This window comes from Plecotus auritus (genome assembly GCF_963455305.1).
Source record: "Plecotus auritus genome assembly, chromosome: 12".
NCBI classification, from domain to species: Eukaryota; Metazoa; Chordata; class Mammalia; order Chiroptera; family Vespertilionidae; genus Plecotus; species Plecotus auritus.
The window spans coordinates 610,776-627,724 of record NC_137778.1 but is presented as its reverse complement, the minus strand read 5'-3'; the positions used below and the strand labels follow the sequence as shown (position 1 = coordinate 627,724).

General features: G+C 54.7%; 1 protein-coding gene across 1 annotated transcript; it reads left to right on the top strand.

Moving 5' to 3' along the window:
- The first annotated feature begins 13,552 nt into the window (after nucleotides 1-13,552).
- On the top strand, nucleotides 13,553-16,108 carry CFAP126 (cilia and flagella associated protein 126). Its single transcript, XM_080648533.1, has 5 exons — nucleotides 13,553-13,652; nucleotides 14,611-14,673; nucleotides 14,812-14,892; nucleotides 15,313-15,489; nucleotides 15,800-16,108. The coding sequence occupies exons 1-5, from the start codon at nucleotides 13,626-13,628 to the stop codon at nucleotides 15,998-16,000; spliced, it is 549 nt and encodes a 182-aa protein (XP_080504659.1). The 5' UTR covers nucleotides 13,553-13,625; the 3' UTR covers nucleotides 16,001-16,108.
- The last annotated feature ends 841 nt before the right edge of the window (nucleotides 16,109-16,949 follow it).

Below are 16,949 nucleotides of genomic sequence, written 5' to 3'. Positions count from 1 at the left end.
CAAACGCGACCTGGAGATGACTCGGAGCCTGTCCCCGACCCAACCCCGACACGGTGGCGCTGGAAACTTGGAGTGCGGGCTGCCCGTGGCCTCCAAGGCGGGGGCTGCGCCCGGAAGAGGCCCGAAAAGGCAAGCGGGACCGCGAGGAGAAGCAAGTGGGCGCGCGTCGTGCCAGGGCCAGGATGGGCGGCGGCCGAACCAGGCCAGTTGGCTGTCCTTGCTCCCCATCGGCCGCGCGGCGGGTCCATAGCGCACCGATCGCCGCCTGACTCGAGCGACGCCCAGCGGAAGGCACAGGGGTTCACGATGGGTCTCAGCCCCCTGAGCGCGGGAATGACCAGAACTATGGTCAGGATGGCCGAGCGGTCTGAGGCCCTGCCTTCAGGTCGCAGTCTCCCTGGGAGGCGTGGGTTCAAATCCCACTCCTGACAGCCGCCCTACTTCTTGGCTCCCCAAATAAAACCCCTGTCGCAGGCGATCACACCTATAGCAGCCCCCCACAGAGCGCGTGCCCACCGCCCCCCATTGTGTGACACTGCTGTCTTACCTTCTGTCGAGTGCGTTCGAAGGTACCGCCTCGGCATTTCTACCTTCTTTTTTCTTCTTAGAGATACTCAGAATTTGTCAGCCATAGGTTTTGAGTGGGATGAATCCCACCGCTGACTTCAGGAGCGGCCTGAATCGGTAAAGTAAGCAGCAGGGCCCCCTTCATCTCCTCAGCAAGGAGCTCTGGGAGGAAGAAGCCCTGCTCCTGCAGGAGATGCATGCCCAAGCCGCGGTGGCGTTTTGAGAACAGGAGCGGACAGCCGGCTTAGGAACCGAGTCCACACTGAGGAAGGACCAAGAGAAGCAAGATAATTTGAGGGCCTGTATCAAGCCCAGACTTACCTAGGAATGTGAGGTAGTTTCCCCTCATTATTAAAGCCAATTTATGGATTTTCTGTTAGAGCAGCTCAACCTGATAAACTCTGCTATCCTCTGAGCGCTCAGTCCACTGGCATTTCTGATGTCTCTCGAGTTCTACATGGGCTCAGCCAGGTCACCTACCATCCTGGGGTTCTCACCTACTCCCCCCACCCCAACTCCTTCTCCTTTGCTTATTTAGCCTACACCCACATTCTCCTCCAGGCTCCTGCCAGACCCCAGCTCTGGGAGCAGCCAGTCAGCAGGTGCCACTGCAGTGTGCTGGGCATTTGCACCAGCCAACAGCAGGTTAGTGGTCACTGCTGTCTTAGTAATTCTCTCATCCTCTTCTTCATGTTCTAATGCCTTTCTCACCTGTTTCATCCCCAAACTGTCTCCATCCCCTGCCTCCCCAGATAATTTCACTCCACACCACTGAGAAGATGAAGTCATTTAACCTCGGCTGTCATTTCCAACAAGATGTTTGGGGTCCTGAACGCCATCCACAGAGGTTCCTTGCACCCCTCCAGGCCCACTCTCTCACTCTGGCCCCGGGGTGGGTACGTCTCCACTCCCTCCGGCTTCCTCAGATGAGAAGGTGTAGTGCCTATAAGACCAGGTATAACCCGACGTTAACGGGCTGTCAAATTAATTGACTTAGCTCGGTCTCTTTGTCTTTACACATTTTAAAACACCTTTCACACTTCCTTCATTGCAGTTTAGAAAACTAAATGTGAAAGTGCAGAACAGGGAGACCTCCACGTGAGCGCTCCATCCGTGCCTTTCCGTCCTGAGTCCCCTGAACACCGCGCACAGCGCGTCACTCCTTCACTGTGTGCGGCTTCCCAAGCCCAGCAATCCTCTGTGACCCGCTGGGTGTCCTACAGTCACCTGTTGGGGTGTTTGTGCGGTTAGTGACCAGACTCCCAGGAAAGAAAGACATAGGAAGGAGCAAACTGAGTTTTTCCTCAACAAGTGTCTCCTGAATTAAGTGCTGGCAAATGTAAGGTGTATTTTTATTTTTTCAAATATGAGCTGGCGTCCCTGTGTTGGCCAAGTCCCCAGGTCTCCTGCTGCCTGTCGTTGGCACCATTTCCTGGCCTGGGCGCCAGGGGAACCACGCTCCCTGCCCGGCTGCTCCGGGGGCACCGCTGACCAGCACCGAGGGGCCCAGAGCCCAGCGGGCAGGGCGGGGATTGCGGTTGTTTCGGCGCCAGGGAGGTGGGTTGCTGGGGGTGGCACCTGGCAGGGACAGCCCTCGAGGACTGTTAAGGGCTTTCCAAACACACCCGTCACCGGCAGTTTCTGTAGGGTAGTGGTTATCACGTCTGCCTCATACACAAAAGGTACCTGGTTCAAAACTGGGTGGAAACAGCTACGGCACCTTTTGCCGCGCTGCCCCAGCCCGCCTTCCTGTAAGCCTGGCCATAACTGGGGAATGGCTGATCATGGTTCCGGACACTGAGGGGTCACCATGAGCAGTCCGGCCACACATGGGTGGGAGGGAGGGGAGCCGAGCGGGTACGACAGCGGGGAAGGGGGAAGGGGCACTGGAGGGGACGCCCCTGCCTGTCCCGTTCCTTTAAAAGGCGACCGAGGCCTTAACCGGTTTGGCTCAGTGGATAGAGCTTTGGCCTGCGGACTGAAGGGTCCCAGGTTCGATTCCGGGCAAGGGCATGTACCTTGGTTGCATGTACCTTAGTTGCGGGCACATACCCACCAGTAGGAGTGCAAGAGGCAGCTGATATATGTTTCTCTCTATCAGGGCTTTCCTTCCCCCTGCGCCCACCCCCCTGCTGTAGCTGGCCCTGCCCCCACCACTGCCACTGCTTGCCATCTGTATGCTTGCTCCCTGGCCAATCACATCGCACCCGCCTTGGCTGGCCTGGCGCCAGTGGGTGTCATAGCGTGGTCATTGGATGGTTGTTCTGCTGTTTGGCCATTTGGTTGATTTGCATGTTACACTTTTATTATTATAGACGAGAGGCCCAGTCCAGGAAAATCCCCTGGGGAGCAGGCCTAAGCTGGCAGTTAGACATGCCCCTGGCAGGACAGAGGGCGGGGAGGCTCCTGGCATGGCAGCTGTGCTCCGAGCCATCAGCTGGGCTTGTGGCTGAGCGGAGCTCCCCCCGTGGGAGCGCACTCATCACCAGGGGGCAGCTCCTGTGTTGGGCGTCTGCCCCTGGTGGTCAGTGTGCATCATAGCAACAGGTCCGTTCCAAGTCATTCCTCCCTTAGGGTCAATTTACATATTACCCCTTTATTATATAGGATAGCCAAGACATAGAAACAACCTAAGTGTCCCTTGATGAATGAATGGATAACAAAAAATGTGTGCGCACGCGCACACACACACACACACACACACAAACACACACACACACACACACACACACACACAATGGAATACCATTCAGCCATCATAAAGAATAAAATCTTGCCATTTTGACAGCATGGATGGAGCTTGAAGGCATTATGCTTAGTGAAAAAAAGTCAGAGGAAGACAAATACCATATGATCTCACTGTATAAGGAGTTAAATCATTTTAGATTTAGACCAGAAAATGAACTTAGGAACCTAGATTTTTAGTGTTCACTACTTTTTGTGTTACTGAAAACTGTAAAGGAGATTAGAGATACATGCTGAGGTGGCAGCCCTCAAACGTTCTCTACAGAAGGCGAGACCACAGTGTGACAGAATGGTCCATACTTTTAGGGGAGGTTCAGCACTAATCCCCCCCCCCCAACCCTGGGGAGTTCACTGCTGAGGCCAGATGAGATGTAGGATGGCCCACACACAAGGACTTTCTCCTCATCCCCCTGGAGGCCACGCTCAGGGTGGGCTAGTCTCTTCCAGGAACTGAAGAGGATGTGCCAGCTTTCCCTCCCCCATGCCACCTGACATCAGTGGTCAGTGAGACCGGGGGTCCTGTGGGCAGGGGACATGCCCCTCCCCCCCATCAGCCTGGCCTAGCTCAGGAGACTCACTCTGCATCACTACCCGGCACTATTTCTCACCAGGGTTTCTCCCAGGCAATGCCTTGTGGGGGATTTCCCTAGGCACACAGAGACATGGCTGTGTATGACCTCTTTCTGGCCAGAGGTCATGGCGATCCTCCACCAAGAAGAAGCTGAAGTTTCTTCCTGATTCTCAGCTGAAAAATGCAAATCTTGGCTCTTAGAGCCTCTCACGCCTCTTGCCCTCCTCCCTCTAAAACTTGACTATGCTGACTCTGCTATTCCGTGGCTCATCGTCCGCCCCACACCCGTGACTCTAATACCTGAGCAATTGAAGGGTATGGCCGAAGCAGACAGGGGCAAGATTTCTTCCTTTGTGGTGCCGGGTGTGGGGGCTAGTTCTGAAACTGCTCTCCCACGGGGAGACTTGGGCTCAAGAGAGAAAATGAGCCCTGCTCAAGTGGCTGAGCAGGAGCCCAGGATCCAGGCGGGCACTGGTTTGGTTCCCGGTCCTGAAACTGTTGTAATTTCCTAGGGACAGAAGGGTCTTTGTTCTAATGAGGCGACTCTGGTGGCTCCTGGATGGGGCTGGTCACCTGACAGGCCATGATGAAAAGCTTGGAATTTTCAGTCCCACCACAATCCTCCAGAGAGGAGGGAAGCTGGAAATGGAGTTAATAATCCAGCCTATGTGATGAAGGCTCCATAAAAGTCCCAAGACCTTCCAGGTGGGTGAGCACATGGAGGTGTGGGGAGAGTGAAGCCCTAGCCCTTCCCACATTCCCCTTCCGCCTGGATGCTCACCTGTACTCTCTATTACATTGTTTTTTAAAAATACATATTTCAGCCCTAACTGGTTTGGCTCAGTGGATAGAGTGTCGGCCTGCGGACTGAAGAGTTCCAGTTTCAATTCTGGTCAAGGGCATGTACCATGGTTGCAAGCACATCCCCAGTGGGGAGTGTGCAGGAGGCAGCTGGTGTTTCTAACTCTCTATCCCCCTTCCTTCCTCTCTGTAAAAAATCAATAAAATATATTTTTTTAAAAATACATATTTCAGAGAGGAAGGGAGAGGGAGAAGCATCAATGAAAGAGAATCATTGACCGGCTGCCTCCTGCATGCTCCACACTAGGAATTGAGCCCTCAATCTGGGCATGTGCCCTGACCAGAATCAAACCCAGGACCTATGAGTCCACAGGCCAACGCTCTATCCAGAGCCAGACCGGGTAGGGCTATCATACCCTTTTACAATGAGCTGGTAAACAGTAAGTAGTGTTTGTCTAAACCTTGTGAGCTGCCCTAGCAAATGAGCTGGACCTGAGGAGGGTCATGGGAACCTCTGACGTACAGCGGATGGGTCAGAAGCACAGGTGACAACCTGGACTTGAATGACCTCTGAAGTGGGGGCAGACTTACTGAGCCCTTACCCTGTGGGCCTGAGCTCTCTCCGGGTGAATGGAGTCAGAACTGAGGTAAATGGTGGAACACCAGCTGGTGTCACGGGATGGCCTGGTGTGAGGAGCGCTGTGTGTCAGTGTGACAGGAGAAACCCAGGAGGACTGGGTTCCCCACACAGAACAACACTGAAACTCTCGGGTGCTTAACCCCTTCCTGTTGCTCTACCCTCACACCTAAGTTTTATTCCTAGTTAATACCTGTGGATGACAATCAGGGCCTATTCTCCTTCTCACATACTCTCCCTAACCTCTCCTCGTTGATAACTGTACTATGTGTACAAGGTTGCCAGAAATCTGGAAATATAAATGAATACATATGAATAGTTTGTTGATATTCTATTTCAGTACATTATAAATAACTAGAGGCCCAGTGCACAAAATTTGTGCACTCAGGGGGGTCCCTCAGCCCGGCCTGTGCCCTCTTGCAGTCTGGGAGCCCTTGGGGGATTCCAACTGACAGCTTAGGCCCGCTCCTGTGGGGAGCGGGCCTAAGCTGGCAGTCGGACATCCTTAGTGCTTCCATGGAGGCAGGAGAGGCTCCCGCCACCGCCACTGCACTTGCCAGCTGTGAGCCTGGCTCAGGGCTTCTGGCTGAGAGGTGCTCCCCCTGTGGGAGTGCACTGACCACCAGGGGGCAGCTCCTGCAGAGCATCTGCCCCCTGGTGGTCAGTGCACGTCATAGCAACTGGTCATTCTGCTGCTCGGTCAATTTGCATATTAACCTTTTATTATATTTGATAGTATCTATTTCCAGACATTATGGCCACTCTGTATGCTGTGGAAGCACAAAGCTACCACATACTACCCTGCTTCCATTATAACCACCCTTTACTCTTAGCCGTGCAGGTACACAGAAGTTAACCGTCACCACTAGGGAGAGACACTGATGTCTCTTCAGTTGCTCTGATTGCCTGCAGCATGTCCTCTGAACTCCTCAGGAAGTGCTGTCACTTACCCACTGTGTAAGCCGCCCATTGTCCTCACTAGCAGAGAGGTGTGGACAGGGATCCCGGAAGGCTGGAGACCTTGAGCTCTGGCAAAGGTCAGAGCCATACACCCACTGTCTGATTGAGACAAAGGGAGCTGAAGGAACTTCCACCTTTTAGTTTTATGTAAATCCTTGCTGATGGGCTATCACCGAGCTATTACTGGAATTGCCTGCCTAAGGGCTATGGGTGTGTCCCAAACCTGAATAAAAGGGATGGCAAGGCCAGAGCAAAGCAGAGTCCTTCCTTGGGCTTCTGCCTGGCCCCCAATTTCCAAATTATTATTGTCTTGTCTCTTGCATTTGCACACGGCCTCCTCCGGAGCCCAAACCTGAACCTTGAACCTGAACCCTGAACCACGTGGGACGTGGGACACTCGCAACCCAGAGTAGTTTCCTTGCCCGACCGGCATGGCTCAGTGGTTGAGTGGCGACCTATGAACCAAGAGGTCACAGTTTGATTCCCAGTGAGGGCACATGCCTAGGTTTTGGGCTTGATCCCCAGTGTGGGGCATGCAGGAGGCAGAAGATCAATGATTCTCTCTCATCATTGATGTTTCTATCTCTCTCCCTCTCTCTCTGAAATCAATAAAAATGTTTTAAAAAATAATAGTTCGTTTTATGGTGTATGGGGGAGATAAATAGCGATTTCCAATAGAGGAAGGCTTAGATCCTCCTGTTAGGTCGAGGCAGGGGGAAGTCCAGAGCTGATGTATACACCAAGGCAGATGGTGACAGAGATAACTGGCCCGAGGCGGAATTCCACACCTCCCATGCCCTCCGCCCTTCCGCCACTAAACAGCTGTATAAAGGAAGTACCGCCCTGACCAGTTTGGCTCAGTGGATAGAACATCGGCCTGTGGACTGAAGGGTCCCAGGTTCGGTTCTGGTCAAGGGCATGTACCTTGGTTGCGGGCACATCCCCAGTGGGGGGTGTGCAGGAGGCAGCTGATCGATGTTTCTCTCTCATCGATGTTTCTCTCTATCCCTCTCCCTTCCTCTCTGTAAAAAATCAATAAAATATATTTTTTTAAAAAAAGAAGAAGTACCGACGCCCCCTTTTGGCGCAAACTTCCCTGGCCCACCCTCGGACCAGCAAATTTCGCCCGGGAGCGCAAGATTAAAACCTCCCCCTTTTTAATCATCTGGACTCTCTGTGTTTTGTCTCCTGCGTCGCAAACCTCTCATCTGGTGCCTTGAAACCGGGTGGGTGAGTGCACCCCATTTGGCCTTTCACGGTCCGGGATGCCCCCCTCTTCCCCCCACTTCTTCTCTCCTCGTGGCTCAGGACCCTCAGCGCCCCCCCCCCCCCCCCCCCCCCCCCCCCCCCCCCCCGGCGTCAGCGGTAAGTCCCAGCCCGTGCTAATTGCCCGCATCAGAGATTGCCTTCCGGGCATAGCCCTCCGGGCCCTCCAGGAGGGGTTCCGAACCTGGGGAGGCAGCGAAGACGTTCCTGCCCCCCCTCAGTTCTCCGGCCTTTTGGCCTCTGTCCGGACCCCAGGAAGTAGAGGAGACGTCCTTTACTGTCCCTCAGGTTCCCTGTTTGTCACCTTGGCTCAAAGATTGGGACGCTGGTCCTTAGCCTTCGCTACCCGACCCCAGGAATTGGAATGGGCAATCAAAAATCTAAACCGGATCATGGCCTCAGTATGAATTGGAATGGGTCCAGGTGACCCGAAAGCGGGACTTAACATCCTCACTGACCTCAGTAATTTCTGCTGGGAAGCCGGGAAGTGGCCCGAGGTCCCATATGTCCAGGCTTTTTTCTATCTGCGCTCCTGTCCCTCCCTCTGCTCCTGTTCCACAGCCCAGGTTCTCCTAGCTCACGAGAAACCCCCTCAAACTGGTCCTCAGCCTCTCTCTGTCTTCTGACTCTTTCGATCCAGCCGCTCTCTCATTTCCACCCCTCTCGCTCCCGCCGCCCGCTTTCTGCTCCCTCTTCCTCCTTCACCGCGGCTGCCGCTTTCCAGCCGTCCCTTCCCTGGCTGCCACCGCTGCGGGAGTCATCATCGCCGCCTCAGGCTGCCGCACAGCGCGAGAGCCACCCGCCCACCGTCCCGCCTGCTGTTCCAAACAGCTAAGTGAGATTTCTGCTTTGGGTTGCTCCTCCCTTGTGTATTGTGAGCAGACGCCCCTCTCTGGCCACAGGGCCTGCCGTTCCCAGAGGGCTGCCATTTTGAACCAGTAAGTCCCGCCCCTGCAGGCCCAGCCTGGTGTGGCCACCCGCCGCCGCATTCCTCCTCCTCCGGCCCATGGCTGCCGCCTGCTCCACCACCCCCGCCCCTAACGCCTTCTCAGACCCCGGTCCGAGATCCAGTGAACACGGCCTTTAAGGTTTTAATGCCCATGAGGAGCAGGCAGAGTAAGCCCGCCTTCGACAAAAGGTGAATCTGCAAACCCAAGCCTTGGCAGCTCTGAGGCCGATGGCAGCCATGCATGGTCCAAAGGGGACTGTGCGTGGTGGGGGTGCAACGAGAGGACGAACGCCACCTGGGAGATGCTTCAAGTGTGGAAATGAAGGCCACTGGGCAAAGCAGTGCTCCAGCCCCTGGCTCCAACCAAGCCCTGCCCGGCGTGCAGTAAAAGTGACTGCCCCTGGAAAAGTGACGGGCCCTCTGCATCTCAGCGTAGAGGGGCTGCCCTTCCAGGTCATGATCCGCCGCTGGCCATGGTGGGACTGGCTGAAGACTGAAGATGCCTGGACTCGACCCCCATCACCCTCGCCGAGCCCAGGGTAATGCTCAAGGTAGCGGGGAAGCTGGTCTCCTTCCTGGTCGATATGGGGCTACCTTCTCTGTCCTGCCCTCCTTTTCCGGGCCATTCTTCCCTTCCATGATCTCGGTTGGGGTATTGACGGCAAATCACCCTTTAATGCTCTGAAAACTGCTCTGGCCTCAGCGCCTTCTCACCCCGTCCCCTCCCCCACTTCACTGTCCCTAGAGAACAACTTTCTTGCCTACACAGGCTTATCAGAAACTTAGATCTTTATCTCTAGGAAGGTATGTTGAAAGAAAGAAGTTCTAAAGTTAACTGTTGACAGGAATTGTAAAAGGACCCACTCACCTGGACGGTCCTGCCCCAGGGGTTCAGAGACAGTCCTCATCTGTTTGGCCAGGCCTTACCCAGAGACCTCCGACAATGCTCAGTAGAACCCAGCACTCTTCTCCAGTATGTAGATGATCTCCTGCTCTGCAGCCCCCCCCTGGACATGTCCCATGGGGTCCCAAACTTTGCTCTCCTAGCTAAGCCCCTATACCAGGCCGCTAAAGAAACACCAGTAGGCCCCCTCTCCTCACCCTCCCTCGTTCACCAGGCTTTTTCTAACTCCGGGATACCCTTCCGGCATCTCCCTCTCTCTCCCGGACATCTCTAGGCCTTTCCAACTATTTACTGATGGAAGACGGGAATAGCTATGGGGGTCCTCACCCAGCCTCTAGGGCCAGCCTTAACCCCTGTAGCCTACCTGTCCAGACAGGTCTTCTCCACCCACAGACTACAGAATCTTCTGTCCCACCAATCCTTATCTCTCCTTGCCCCCTCTCGCATGCAGGAACTCCATCTCCTGTTCCTCGAGAATCCTGACATCTCCCTGACCCAGTCCCCAGCCCTGAACCCGGCCACTCTCCTTCCCGCTGCCTCCACCCAACCTGTGGCAATGCACTCCTGCCCCAAGGTTGTCAAGGCCCTCACTCAACCTCAGGCAGGACTCTCAGATTTTCCTCTCTAATCCTGATTTAACTGAACTGCACATACCCTACCGCCCACAATCATCGGGTAAGATCGAGAGGATCAACGGCCTCCTTAAGGCCCATCTAACTAAACTCTCTCTAGAAATTCTCAGCTCCTGGCCGGACCTCCTGCCCATGGCCCTGACCGGAATCCAGACTACACCAAGGAGCCCCGCCTTCTTAAGCCCTTTTGAACTTATCTTCCATACCTGCCCTCACTCAGGCAACTGCTTCGGGAACATGCTGACAGGTTTCTGTCCAGGCCAGAACCAGCCAACCAAGACTCCCGAGGACCAGCCCTCCAGCTGGGGGACTCAGTCCTCCTTAAGAATCTACATCCCAAGGCCTTGGAGCCCAGGTGGACAGGACCTCACATAGTAATCCTCACAACCCCCACTGCGGCCAAACTACTTGGCGATCCATCGTGGCACCACCTCTCCAGACTCAAGAGGACCCCGGAGCAGCATGACTTCTATAAATGTGAGGTGTTGGGCCCCACTAAGGTCCGCCTTAGCCGCCCTCCCCCTCCTCCTCCTCCCGGCCCTGGGCAACCGACACCCACCCCCACCTGCTTATGTGTGGAGGTTCAAGGTCCGTGAAACCTACGACCAGGACAGCACACAAGTCACCCGGCAGCGGAACCCGGACAGGTGTAATCAAGACGTCAACACCTATGGGGGTTGCCGCTGGTCAGGTTGTGTCATCCATGATGCCTACAATGAGGTCAGGTCTGGCCCCTTTTTCTGGAAGGACGGGACCTTCCACATCAGGGTCCGGGACCCCTGGGACCAGCGATGGGTTGCGGGCGTTATGGGAAAACTATATGGGGGTGGTTGGAGCTCGACCCCTTCAGGGACCATCTACATCTCCCGGGAATATGTCATGGCCCAGGAGGCCCAAGTCCAGGTCTCCAACAGCATCCTACAGGCCGAACAGTCCCTTAAAGGGAAGCTGCCTGACTCCCCCCGGGTAGAAGTCCTGTCTTCTTGGCTCCAACTTATCCAACACACTCTACTGTTCCTCAACGAGACCCGCACCCTGCCCAGTGTCTCGCACTGTTTTCTATGCGTCCCTCTCCAAAGGCCTTTGCTGGCTGCCGTCCCGCTCACGGCTCCTCCAGGAACCCAGGGACACGGTGAATGTCAGCCTTCCCTGGCTGGCGTTTCCCTCTGGGAGCCCGGAACTCCAGAACCCACCTTGCCCCCCTGGATATGCTACCAGACCAGCAACCCGGTAACTGGGGTACTGGTCACTTGGAACTGTACCCAAAACCACACTGCAGCCGGTCCCACCAAGGCCAGCCCGGGCACCTTCTTTTGGTGCAACTGCACCTTAAGCACCTGCATCAACTCCTCTGACCCCGGGCCTTGCTTCGGGGTCACAGTAGTTCCCCAACTGACCTTGTGTGGAGAGTCATAGCTCGCCTGGCTGCTCCCTTCACCCCACCCCCGGGCCTGCCGGGCCGCCTTCCTCCCTGTCATGTTGGGGGTAAGTATTGCTGCCTCCGTAGGCCTAGCCAGAGAGGGGGGGGGGGGCTCAGGAACAGCCTAGTCCAGCCGTGGGCAAACTACGGCCCGCGGGCCGGATCCGGCCCGTTTGGCTGTTCTATCCGGCCCGCGGAGCCGAAAGAGCGGAGGGTTCTCTTGCTCTCCCCTCCGCTCCTTTACTTTGAATTTATATTAGTTCACACAAACACTCCATCCATGCTTTTGTTCCGGCCCTCCGGTCCAGTTTAAGAACCCATTGTGGCCCTTGAGTCAAAAAGTTTGCCCACCCCTGGCCCTAGTCTCTGCTCAGGATTTCAATGACAAACTCCAGATAGCCCTGGAGTCTACTACCGCCCCCTCAGCCTCCCTGCAGCGGCAAGTAACATCGGTAGCTCAAGTAACCCTGCAGAACCGACGGGCCCTAGACCTTCTCACTGCGGAAAAGGGGGAACCTGCATGTTCCCTCAGGAAGAATGCTGCTGCTACATCCACGAGTCCGGAGTGGTGGAGCAGAACGTGCAGACCCTGACTGAGCTGAGTGAAGAACTACGTGCAAGACACTCCCGGGACAACTCTCCTTCCGGCTGGCTCCAAAGCCCTTAGCTACCTGGATCCTACCCCTGATAGGGCCCCTAATTCTCATCTGTGTCTTTTTTTCCCGCTAGCCCCCTGCCTCCTCAAATTCATCCGCTCCAGGTCGCGGAAATGTCTGGGGTGACTGTAAACCAGCTCCTGCTCCACCCCTACACTCCGCTGCCCTTCGACCCGCCTCTGCCTGACCCTGGCCTTTAACATCCCCGCCCTCTTTGCCCCTGGTCAGCAGGAAGTAGCCAGGACGATTTCGGCGCCCCCTATCACCAAAAGGCTGGGATGTTAGGTCAAGGCAGGGGGGAAGTCCAGAGCCAATGCATACATCTGGCAAGGTAGATGGTGACAGAGATAACTAGCGCCTTCCTAGACCCCTGGCCTGAGGCGGAATTCCACACCTCCCATGCCCTCCGCCCTCCCCCACTAAACAGCTGTATAAAAGAAGTACCAATGCCCGCTTTTGGCATGAACTTCCCTGGCCCACCCTCGGACCAGCGAATTTCGCCTGGGAGCACAAGATTAACACCTCCCCCTTTTTAATCGCCTGGACTCTCTGTGTTTTGCCTCCTGCGTCGCAAACCTCTCACCTCCCAGGAAACAAAGCAGGCCAGGAGTGTGCTGCACAGGATCGCCCGCACTAGGTTCTGTCATCATCCTGCTCCATGTCCCGCACCAGCTCCTCACCTGTCTCAGCCAGCCCACAGCACACCTGGGGCTCCAGGGAATGAAGGAGGACAAGGAGTCACGTGAGGATCACGGCCAAGATACGCTTTTCTTTCCGGGAACAAATCTGAGTCAGCCGCTTTTTAAAACATTATTCCTTTGTTCCCGTGTCTGGCAAGATAAAGGAGTGGCCCCTACAAACAGGCCTCGGCAGTGGTGACTCCCAACTGTGCCGTGGCATCATCTGGTTCTGTACTCACTCTGCCTTTCACCCTGTGAAGCAGGGCTCTGGCATCCCCATGCGAGTCCAGTGCCCAGTGTCACACAGCTCCTATGTCCCCATGGTAAGTAAGGCCTCGACCCCAGGGCTGGCTCTCAAGTCCATGCTACATTGCGCCACACTGCCCAAGAACACCCCTCTGGGGGACCTTGGGTCCCTGGAAGTTGATAAAAGCGGGGTAAGTTATGCTAGAAGAAAAGGGTTGCTGCCCATCCGGCGTGGCTCAGCAGGTGAGCGTTGACCTAGGAACCAGGTCACGGTTTGATCCCAGTGTGGTGTGCAGGAGGCAGCCAATCAATGATTCTCTCTCATCGTTGATGTTTCTATCTCTCTTCCTCTCCCTTCCTCTCTGACATCAATAAAAATATTTAAAAAGAAAAAAAGGGTTGCTATTCAGCTAATTTTCTCCCATTTACATACTCTTAGCTTCTAGAAAAAAGGTCAGGGTAGTGTCATCCAAGGAAGTGAGTAAGGAGCTCAAGAGCAAGGGGCCTGTCTGTTCATTGGGAGGTTGTCTCCAAGGCCAGCCTTCTGCAGTTGCCAGGCAACCAATGTAAACAGCACGAAGTCGCAGGATCATGGCCACTAACTATAGTGCCAACCAGGTAAGTTCTCTTTTTCCATCTTTAACGCTTTTAATTTTGCCTTCAAAATTCTACCTTTGGACTGACACCTCCCCTAGGGTTCTGGTCACTGAATGGCTGGCTGGCTGAGCGGGGATGAGGGAGCATTTCCCAGCTCCTCAGGGTGGGGAGGGCCCAGGGACCAGCAAAAGGCATCTCTGGGTGACTTTTAAGGTCTAAACCGGAGGTCAGCAAATTTTCTGTAAAGGGCCAGAAACTAAACATTTTAGGCTTTGTGGGCCAACTGACAAAATGAGATAGTAGACACATAACAACAGAAAACACAAAAGTCAGAGTGTAACCACTGAGTGCCATTGCTTATAACACTAATGAAAAGAATGGATTCTTTTGGGAGAAACATTTTGCTTGATTGGGATACAAACTTAGTGGTCCCTTTTCTCAAATTAACTGCAAATGTTCATCTATAAAAACCGTTCTCCACTCTCTCAAGCAGTCCAGGCGGATCTGGCTCACAGCATTTGCTGACCACTCGTCTAGACAAGCATGGCCTAACAAAAAGATAATGTGAATCACAAATGCAAGTTTAACTTCCTAGTAGCTACATAAAAGTTTTTAAATGGTTAATTTTAACAATCTCATTTAGCCCAATAAATTCAAAATATTATTTCAACATTTAATCGTCAATATTTTAAAAGTTACAATCAAATGTTTTACATTCCCTTTTTTGTACCAAGTCCTTCAAATCCCGGGTATTTTTTGTTTACAAGCACCTGTGTGGACCATCACATTTCAAGTGCTCAGGAGCTGCCACGTGTGGCTAGAGGCTCCATTAGGACAACACACTTTAGTCCAAACAAACTGCCCCCTCTCACCGCCCCCAGGCAGTGCGGGCCTTTGATCCTGGAACCCAGCGAACAGTGTGGCTGTCTTCTGCGGGGCAGGGCTTGGAGCTCAGAGGGCTTCCCCCTTCTCTCCACAGTACGAAAAAGCGTTCTCACCCAAGTATCTGCAGAACTGGTGTCTCTCCAAGCCAACAAAAGAGGTATCCATGTGTTTCTACGTAATCATTGCCACCAGCCTTCTTCCCACATCCTCCACTCCCCTCAGCCCTCACTCAAGCCCCGATACTCCCTTCACTATCCATCTGCTTCGCCAGCGCTTCTCTTCCACTTTCCCCCAGAGCATTCCCTCCCACGAAGGCTACACTCAGATTATCGCCAACGACCGTGGCCATCTGCTGCCTTCAGTGCCCCGTTCCCAGGTGAGACACTCGCCTCCATTCTCACAACTGGAGCAGAGTGGGGAGACGTGTGGGCTCCTGCTGCCGCTGCCCGGGAAGTGAAGCCCAGGCTCCTTCACATTGGAACACGAGTGCCCCAAGCTGCCAGCCAGTCTACCCCGCAGGGCAGGGTACTAGCACCAGGTCCCTACACTGTGGGTGACCTGTATAAAATGGACGCCTGCGCAGTGACACTTCTGTGGTGGGCACGCTGCCAAACAGCCCGAAGACGCAGAAGTGAAGCCAGCAGAGGTCAGGCCATGGAACAGGGTCACTGAGTGGGGGGAGGGGCTAGCTCCCAGTCCTGTTTCATTGCCACCCAGCCCCAAAGGAAAAGGATGAATACAGGGTCTGCCAGGCAGGCCACTGCCAGGAGTGAGAAGCCCTGCTTCTTCCTTTTAGGCAAGTCCTTGGGGTTCCTTCATGGGCACCTGGCAGATGCCTCTGAAGATACCCCCTGCTCGGGTGACCCTGACGTCCCGTACAGCTGCTGGTGCTGCCTCCCTCACCAAATGGATCCAGAAAAATCCTGACTTACTCAAGGCCTCCAATGGGCTTCGTCCAGAAATCTTGGGCAAGGTACCCACTCATCCCAGCGTCTCAATTCCAACCCGTTATGCCTCGGCTACTCCAGCAGGGGGACCTCTAACCATCTGGCTTGCCCTGTGTCGTCCCTCAGTACCTTCCCGGCTCTTAAGGGCTGAGCTAAGGACATCTTCCCCCACAGCACAAGGCCATCTGACCTCACCAGGGTCAGCGAGCGCATCAGCTCTAACTCTTCTTGTTTGGAACCTGACCTTTGGCCCATGGTGTGGGGAGAGACACTTAGAATTCTCTGGATTGGGAAGGCCTAGGCCTCACCTGGCTCTCTTCTATTCCACCCCGACAGCCCCAGGATCCAGCCAGTCAGAAGAAACTCCGGAACTCTGTCCAGCAAGCACCAAGTCCAACCATCATCCCAAGCTCCCCAGCCACAAACCTCAGTTCCCCAGATCAACCCCCAAGTGCACACCCCTCCGCAGGTCACACCCCGGGTCCCCTCAGCCCCGCCAGCGCTCCTGAGTGCCCACCTGGAAGCCCATGCACGTAGGAGCTGGGCGGGTCATACTGTAGCCGGGCCAGGAACCAAACCTGGGACTCCGCAGGCCCCACTGTCTAGAGATGAGTGAAATAAGAGCCCGGTCAGGAGATGATAGGAATAAAGGCAAATTTGGAAAATAAACATCACTGTTTACTCTTTTACTAATTTTGATTTCTCCCTCCTGCCTCTTATCACCAATAACCGGAAGGGTTGGGGAAAGGGGAAAACATGACAAAGGCTTGGGGGAACACATTTGTACAAGGATCAAGTTGGTTAACTCCAGAAACGGCCAAGGGAAGTCGGTCTGCATCACAGCACCCACCCCCACACCCCCTCCCCGAGCACACCCGAGGGCAGCGCGCGGCCAGCGCTCTCACCGCACTGCGCAGCGTGCTCTTCCAGAGTCTGAGGCCGCTATTTGGAAAGAAGCCTCTTTGGTCGAAGTTGCCATAAACCATGTTACTGACCAGCAGGTAGCTGGCTCTCATGGCTGCTTTGCAGAACAGATGTGTTGTTAACCAGCAGGTGCTGGCTCAGATACTAGCTCCTGTGTGGAGGCTGCTGTGTGGGGAGGATGCATGGTTAAGCAGCCGGGTGCGGCTGCCTGCTTCATGGGGCTGCTTTGAAGAGCTGTTTTGTCTGGTGGCCCCTTGGTAGCCATGGCTACCTGGGCTACAATAAAGACTCTCTTCTATGCCCACGACTTCTCATGTCTCCTCCATCCAATAGCCGGCGTCCCAGCAGGTCCCGTCCCCGGCAGAGGAGCTCAGACCCAAGTTGGTGTTGTGGAGCAGGAGGGAGTGAGCACTCCCAACTCCTTCCTTCTCGGAGGCTCCTGCATGGCAGTAAATCTCCGCTCCTTGTACTGAGTCCCTGAAAATCTCCCCAGTTGCAAAACAAACTGTTTCTCTCCTGAGAGAGGTCAAATTGGGGGACAGAAATGCCTGCGACCAGAGGG

Bases quoted from the DNA above. Each gene is read 5' to 3' on its own strand.
- CFAP126 (XM_080648533.1), top strand. From the start codon at position 13,626: ATGGCCACTAACTATAGTGCCAACCAG. The intron at 13,653-14,610 runs GTAAGTTCTCTT...TTCTCTCCACAG, and splicing joins CTAACTATAGTGCCAACCAG to TACGAAAAAGCGTTCTCACC. The intron at 14,674-14,811 runs GTATCCATGTGT...ACTTTCCCCCAG, and splicing joins TCTCCAAGCCAACAAAAGAG to AGCATTCCCTCCCACGAAGG.